At 36.8% G+C, this 8,110-nt stretch overlaps 1 protein-coding gene across 1 annotated transcript; it reads left to right on the top strand.

Moving 5' to 3' along the window:
- The first annotated feature begins 272 nt into the window (after positions 1–272).
- LOC106912362 (ADP-ribose glycohydrolase OARD1-like) lies at positions 273–838 on the top strand. The gene is made up of 2 exons (XM_088001645.1): positions 273–463; positions 730–838. The coding sequence occupies exons 1-2, from the start codon at positions 273–275 to the stop codon at positions 836–838; spliced, it is 300 nt and encodes a 99-aa protein (XP_087857771.1).
- The last annotated feature ends 7,272 nt before the right edge of the window (positions 839–8,110 follow it).

Below are 8,110 nucleotides of genomic sequence, written 5' to 3'. Positions count from 1 at the left end.
TAAGTTTTGCATTAAATCAATGGCGGGAAACTGAGTTGTCATTATGGTACTTTTATTTGAAGAACTTTTATTCCTTAGATAATAGTGCTGCAGGAGGAGGTTCTATATATAAAAAATCAGCTAAAGTGGGTGGTGCTTTAAGGTACAGAGTGACACAGCCAAGTGTTGGGGTAGATGGAGAGGAGTTACCCAAGGCTTTAGTAAGCGCTGTTACGAACTCGGTACTTTATTGTTATAGTTTTCACCAAGTCCTGCTTGAAGAGAGTATCAACATGTGCAAAACTGAGAAACTCTACCGATCAACCAGCTGGACATTGAAGTATATCACTGGAGATTTGTTCTCCTGCCCGAGGGATGAATCCTTGGCCCACTGCATCAGTGAAGACTGTCGCATGGGAGCAGGCATAGCGGTGATGTTCAAGAAGAAGTTTGGCCGAGTCTCAGAGTTAAAGGATCAGAGTGAGTCAGACTAGTTACTCAAGTCTTTGTTTGGGAAAAAAGTGTTTCATGTTTATGCACTTCGTTGAAATGTCTGATTGTCCAGAAACCCACATATGACAGCCTGAGACAGAGTCTGGAAGACATGAAGTCTCACTGCTTACAAAATGGTGTCAATAGGATATCAATACCCCGGTTTGTAGGAACAACTGTGGATACATAACTGTGACATATATCCTTAAATCTTCTTCTATATTGGAAATAATTGTTTGTCTCGTGTCTACCCCTCAGAATCGGCTGTGGCCTGGACAAGCTGCAGTGGTCAGAGGTGTCAAAGATCCTGGAACAGGTCTTTAAAGACACAAATATCTCCATCACAGTGTACAGCCTGCCCATTTAACATCCCATTGATGTAAAATAAAGAAATGAGGGTGGAATATGGGGGTAAATACATTATATATTTACAAGGTTCTAAATATAGAACCTCCTCCTGCAGCACTATTATCTAAGGAATAAAAGTTCTTCAAATAAAAGTACCATAATGACAACTCAGTTTCCCGCCATTGATTTAATGCAAAACTTATTGCAAACTTTGATGTTGCTACATGATGATCGCACTACATGATATTACTAGTACTAGTACATCAAGCTACAAAAATGATCCAACAAAGAACACCAGGCAAATGAAATACAATGGTTATGTATACATTGTTTTATTTATTAAAATGTAAATTTAAATTGAGGAAGAGTTTGCTCCTCTAGCTTTATTTTCCTGAGCCAGATTCAGGAGCAAGAATGTTTTCACAAGCGTTTTTAGGTCATGACTTTATGGTGATTCTTATGCTTGTTTTTAGACTGTTTAGACTTTGTGTACTGTGAATTATGCCGAACAGGATATTATGACTAGTGTTTTTGAAAACTGGTTCGTAAGTCAAACTTAACATCACGGTTTCTGACAATAGGGATGACCTTCATCTGCTCAGACACCAGGCCATGGTATGTGGAAATATGTATTGGAAAGAAATGTACATATTTTTAGTTTGACCTCAAAAATGAACTTTTGATGTTACCAAAAAAAATACAAATTTTTGCTTTCATCATCCTATAAAACATTGCTCATCATTTTTCTTCAGTCCAGTCCGTTGGGCAAATTAAAACCTTTCATAATACAATTAATTTGATTTATATAACACTAATTTACAATAGGTAATCTTAAGACAATTTACAAAAAAGTCATTTCCATTCTACTTAACAGTGCAGCAATTTAAATGTATTATTTAAGACAGTAAAAAAAAAAAGTTATCCGAGTTAAAAATGTGGATTGCATCATGTTATTGACTTGACTTGTTTATATGTGTCCCCCTCTTCAAATTACTTTTACCCTGTAATGACTGATTTTATCCATATTTTCAGGGAAACCAACATGTACGTATGCTACCTTCTTTCTTTGTTTCTTTATTACTGGGCACCAATGGAGTTCCATAAAGTCTCGTAGTAAAAGTCACATTAAGACACAATCAGAACGCCTCATGCTGAACCGATTCTCCCCACAACCAACCATCCTCCAACGTTTGTTTATCAAGTCAGAGTTTTAACAAGAAAGAGTACAACCGGTAAAATTGTTGCTTTATAAGTCGCAACAAGTGTACATTTTATCTTTAGGTTTTATGTAACACCATACTAATAAGCTACATGATTGTTGGTAAATAATATCACACCGAACACAAATCCTAATCATAAATCTCTACTGGATCTGCTCCTTTCTTCTTCTGCAGCCCCTGAATTAACAGGAACAACTGATGTTTGTCCGTTCTGTAAGAAAAAAAAAGTTTTATTTATTTTCCATTGTTTTTAGAACACACAAATTATACAGTACTTAATAAATTAAAATAAAAGTTGTTCATTTACATTATATTCATTTAGCCACAAAAGGAAAGTTATTAGCTATACTCTACAATTCAGAGGGGAAAAGGTTTTAGACATTTTAATGAGATCCAGATTTTTTTAAAGTTTTGACAAACCTTGAAGTCTCTTCAGCTCGTGGAGTCGTTTCAGTGAAGTTTTCGTTCGTGGAGGGAAACTTGCTGTCGCTGTTCTGCTCAGTCAGAAAGTTACTAATGTCAGAAAAATCTGCTGTCATGTCATGAGCTGGAAAAAAAATCAACAAGCATGTTTGCAAAAATAGAAGTCACATCGAATTTTCACTTAAGACTTATAAAATAGTTTTATGATTTTGGTTATGGCTGTAGAATTTAAACTGAGGTAACACTGAACAATAAATTGTTGGGTAGATAGTGTGAAAAAGAGGAGATATTAAAGACATGCTAACCTAAATGGCTGCAAATGCATCCATTGCTCAAAATGAATCAAACTCACGTAACACAGATTCACCTCTCTGCAACACTTTGAGTCACCAAGCTTTATGCTTTTCAAACCCTTGTTATTTGGTCAGTATGATTTCAGAAGAGCCGATGACATTTTTTATTACAGAAACATGAAATTTACTCTATTAAAATGTACTCATCTTTAAGATGACTCACTGCGTACACTGATGGCGATGAGTTCAGCCAAAAGTAAAACATTCAGGAATCCCAAAGCCACACAGAGGCAGAGCCTCTCTTTGGAGCCGTTCGAACCTTAACGAAAACCTGAACTTTACCAAAATGTAATTAAATACATATTAGATTTATCTGTAACTTTATTCTTACCTGTGTGTTTAGATGCAGTTTGTCCAACAGGCTCCATGTTGACGTAAATTTCCTCCATCGGTTCAGACTCTGTGCTGCTGCTTTAAACATTGACTATAAAATCCACTGCAGTTGTAGAACTAAACAAAAAACTGTGGGAAAGAGGTGAGATGTCTGGTGTTCAACATAAAAAGTAACATAGTTTAGAGATAACAGTCAAATAAAGAAATTCATGTGTCTTGAAGGTTTTCAATAGTTTCATAAGTTCATATTTGCTGATTCGGTTCTGTATCGTTGAATATTTATTTCTCCTTTGTTTTCCTTCAGCTCGGTTAATCCTACTCATAATAAACACATTGCACTTTTCTATCGGTGAAGAAAATAACTGACTTTTACAGTCATGCACAACTTTGCAGCCTGCCGTATGGTATCAGAAATTAGAAATAGTTTTAAATCACTGATGTAAGGACGTAAAATGTTTGATATAAGGATGTTGTGATGTTCCTGCTCCTTGTGTCGAAACATAGTTCCTAAAGGGTAATAAATTGTTGGAGCAGATGACCGGTTCGCTCCTTGGATCATATGGACCCAACGGTTTTACGGGTCTCATTCTGTCCTGATAACTAGTCATAGCCTTTCTCCCAGTAAATACAACTATCATCTTTGTAGTTTTATTTCTAAATCCTCGTTTAACCCTATTCCTTGTCTTCTTACTGTCTCACTCCAGTAGCAGAAACACTGACATTAAGAAACAACAATATTACCAAACTTCTATAACCGCTGGATTGAATAATTATGAAATTGTACGTATTTATTCATAATTTAAAGATATATACTTTTAGGACTGCTGTTTAGTAAAAAGCCGTATGACCTGGCTACTAGTGTCTAAAACTCAGTCACCGTGTCTTCTCATCTTCTGAGGGAGATCGACAGTTTGACAAACAGTTTGCTTTGTGAAGCACCGCCTCACTGGGAGGGAATGGAAAGGCTAACAAGCCAATCAGCTGCATGTTGGGCGGGTTAAAGTAAGAGAAAGCTGATACTGCATTCAAAGCATGAAGAAGACCAGCAAGCAAAGCATTCACAGAGTGGATGTAGTAGAATATCAGAGTACAGGAGACACAGGATAGAAGATTTGACTGAATCGAGACGTTGTGCAGAAGTTCAGACTGGGAAGCTAACTGGAAAATTGCTGGCCAAGTATGTGGAGCAGGAAAATAGGTTGTAGTTACTTAAATTTATGCAAACCAATTGCCCCAAAAGATTCAATTACTGCAACATGTAAAAGACAAGTGTAGTTACATTGTGTGATTTTGGCAAATGATATTCTTAAACTCATCCAAAATATTATTCAATGCAAAATTTATTTTACTTTCTGCCAGCAGCAGCAGCTGCAGCAGCAGCAGCAGCATGTTTACTGCATGTCGTTACTTGACATAGTGGTTCTGTTCCAAACCTTTTGGTTTGCTTGAGTAGAAATGCAGTAATGTCTGTGAATGTTAAAATGTTAAACATTTACCACCCAAAATCCTCACTACTTTCAAATAGTTCACTTTGTATTTTATTCTAGTTGTTGTAGAATCAACTTAAATGGATTAACTTATAAAGCATCTTTTTTTTTCTTTTTTAAATCCAAAAGTTCCTGCCGCTTGTTTAAGATGAGAACAAACAACAAGTTGTTGAGAATGAAGTGATGTTCACTTGAACTCTTTAATAAAGCAGAATGTTTTATTTTACAGTGAGGAAAGCCGGAGCTTTAGCAGACGGCTGGAGCCATCTGATCCACGCTTCAAAACTCAGTACCTGTTTGCTCTACGGCAAAAATTTGGTAAGATTAAATTTAGTCGACTAAAGAAAGGCAGACGGTTCATTCTCCGACGAGTGAAATCTCTTGAGGTAGTCAAGTTTCTTGTTTGTTCAGATCTTGGTGGTCATTTCCGTAGTATGGTTACTAATTAACAGTCGATTCTTTTGTGTCTAGATACAATCTGATCATTCAGTTCACAATTGAAGTTTTATCATCAGGATTCTGCAAATTGAATTTTTTCATAGTATATTTCATTCATTCTTTTCACAGTCAAAGCTCCCTAAAAGGGATAGATTACCTTCTGTGAACTATAATTTTGATTCCTTTGAGTTTCATGATATTTTACGAAATCTGACTGATATGATCTTCTTGAACGCATACTGATGCTTCACATTTATATACTTATCAGTTACAAGAGGTGTACTGTCTGTTAGTGAACAATAATGAACAGGTAGCATCATTAGGACAAAGGAAAAAATAAAGTTGTAGATAATTTTAAAGGTAACAAAACAATTTACCACGTTGTGACCAACTCTTGGAGCTTGGCTGTGTAGCGAGGATGTTTTATTCTTTAGGTAAGTGTACCAACAGCTAAGTTGGTTAATGTTATTATAAGCTGGGCCAGGTGTCAGAAGATGTGAGTAAGTCTCTGTGAGAAGGGCTACTTGAGAAAAAAAAAGGAAAGATTCACTGATTGAATTGTTGGTCGATAGCCTAGCCTGCATATATTTGAATTTGTGCAACAAACATTGAAAGGAAAGCAAAAAACTATATAAATCCTGAATGATCATTCAGTTTGATAAATATTTACATAGAGCATCATTCAATAAATCGATAGAAATCCAAGTACTCACATCAAAACATCAAATCTAAATGAATAGAAATCGTACTAAATATTTTAAGACTGATGGTTCACATTGATCATTTATAATTTTTTAGTAATGGAACCTTAACAACTACAGGTGAACTATATTTTGTTAGAGCACTTAAGCATGTAAGATAACGCGTGGAGTAAAATAATCATTAGGGCCAATAAAAGCAAACAACGTATAAGTCAGAGACAAAAGCTGTAGATAATTTTAAAGGTAACAAAACAATTTACCATGTTGGAGCAACTCTTCGAGTGTGGTTGTGTAGTGTAAAAAAAAAAACTTTAAACTTTGGGGAAAACTGAAAAATAAATATGAGCAGTAGCCTCACCTGGGCCTGTTTAGTCGCTGTCACATGTTCTCAAAAAATAAAATTTACAGATGAGGAACTTTTACTGAAATGCAACACACTAGCGATTGTTGAAGAAAAAAAAAATCTATGAGTTTCAAATGTACTTAAACCAACCTTTACTATTTTGGAGAAACCAAGAAGCACTGAGAAGATTAGTGTTGATTCAACAACAGGAAAAAGACTGAAGCAAAGTAGCATTCACAATGATGTGAGGACAAATTCTGGAAAGGGATCGATGTTAGTTTGTCTTTCACTTTAACTACAGAAAGCTAAAAGTTAAATTTGAGCAGCCTCACATAGACCTGTTTACTACCTGACACATATCCTTAAGAAATACAGTTACAGATGAGGAACTTTTACTGAAATATATCACACTAGCAGGTGTTACACATAAATATTGCAGTAAAACAGTTAAACTGTTGTTTTCCTTCAGAACAATTGCCTGAGACAGTCATCAACGGTTGCAGGGTCAGAGGTCAGCCCCTCTTAACTAGCTATAAGTCTGTTGTCTAACACCAAATAATGCAGTGTAAGCTATTGTCAGAAGGAATGTCTCACATATTCTAGGGATTTCGCATACTTTACGACATCAGAGGCTGTAGGACCAAAGATCAGTTCTATCTAGGACTTCGTATAGTTGAGGACATCACAGGCTGTGATGTCAGAGGTCACCCCTGTCTGCCATGCTCTAAGTTTTCTCTCACGCGCTGTTAAGAGTTTGATGCAGCATTTATTATATTGTCCAACACCAAATAATGCACCGTAAGCTTTTGACATCATCCTGAGGTATTGTTTGGAGGAATGTTTGATGTATTCTTTGGATTACTCTATTCCGTGGCAGACATCATAGGCTGCGGGTCAGAGGTCAGCCATGTCTGCCATGCTCTAAGTTTTCTCTCATGCCAGCAGTGGATCTTTTGTTTCTCCTTCTGAAGGAATGTGTGACGTATTCTGTGCTGGACATCATAGGCTGTGGGTCAGAGGTCAGCCCTGTCTGCCCTGCTCTAAGTGTTCTCTCACGCGCTGTTAAGAGTTTGATGCAGCATTTATTATATTGTCCAACACCAAATAATGCACCGTAAGCTTTTGACATCATCCTGAGGTATTGTTTGGAGGAATGTTTGATGTATTCTTTGGATTACTCTATTCCGTGGCAGACATCATAGGCTGCGGGTCAGAGGTCAACCCTGTCTGCCCTGCTCTAAGTGTTCTCTCACGCGCTGTTAAGAGTTTGATGCAGCATTTATTATATTGTCCAACACCAAATAATGCACCATAAGCTTTTGACATCATCCTGAGGTATTGTTTGGAGGAATGTTTGATGTATTCTAAGGATTTCTCATGCTTGAGGACAGACATGCATGCGCACACACGCAGCAATAAGACTCTCCTCGGTGCCCCCTCCTCCTTTAGGACAGATACACACGCAGGCACACGCAGCAGTAAGACTTTCTCCCTGGCCCTTCCTCTCTGTCAGCCTGTGTCTCTCTTTTGGAACAAGAGTTAAAGGCTTTAATTCCAGCACTGTGTATCATGAAGACAATCTGTTTAAAACCAGAGATAGTTACAAAATTCCTAATCTAATTCAACATTGCTTAGAATATATTTATTAATTCAATATTCACTTTTATTTATTTATTTTTATATTTATTTATTTATTTATTTATTTATTTTTTTGGGGGGCTGGGTCACAAGGTCACATAGTTCCCATGGGGGGGGGGGGGGGGTCAAGAGGTCACATAGTTCCCATGGGGGGGGGCGGGGGGGGGGGGGTTGATATCAATTAATTAAGGCCATCAATCAATCATCCGATTAAAATTTGACAGAAGGGTGTCCATATATCTCTCTGATGACACTAGGTATTTATATTGACTTTTAAACATAAAAGCAAAACAAAAAGTAGTGTAGTTAGACACGCAATTTCGATCAAAACACACATAACCGAAGAAAAGAAGAA

The sequence above is a fragment of the Poecilia mexicana genome, unplaced genomic scaffold (genome assembly GCF_051168715.1).
Source record: "Poecilia mexicana isolate PSO_F unplaced genomic scaffold, ASM5116871v1 scaffold_20, whole genome shotgun sequence".
Taxonomy (NCBI): Eukaryota; Metazoa; Chordata; class Actinopteri; order Cyprinodontiformes; family Poeciliidae; genus Poecilia; species Poecilia mexicana.
The sequence above is the reverse complement of the archived record's forward strand: the minus strand, read 5'-3'. Positions and strand labels throughout refer to the sequence as shown.

Bases quoted from the DNA above. Each gene is read 5' to 3' on its own strand.
- LOC106912362 (XM_088001645.1), top strand. From the start codon at position 273: ATGTGCAAAACTGAGAAACTCTACCGATCAACCAGCTGGACATTGAAG. The intron at 464-729 runs GTCAGACTAGTT...TCTACCCCTCAG, and splicing joins GAGTTAAAGGATCAGAGTGA to AATCGGCTGTGGCCTGGACA.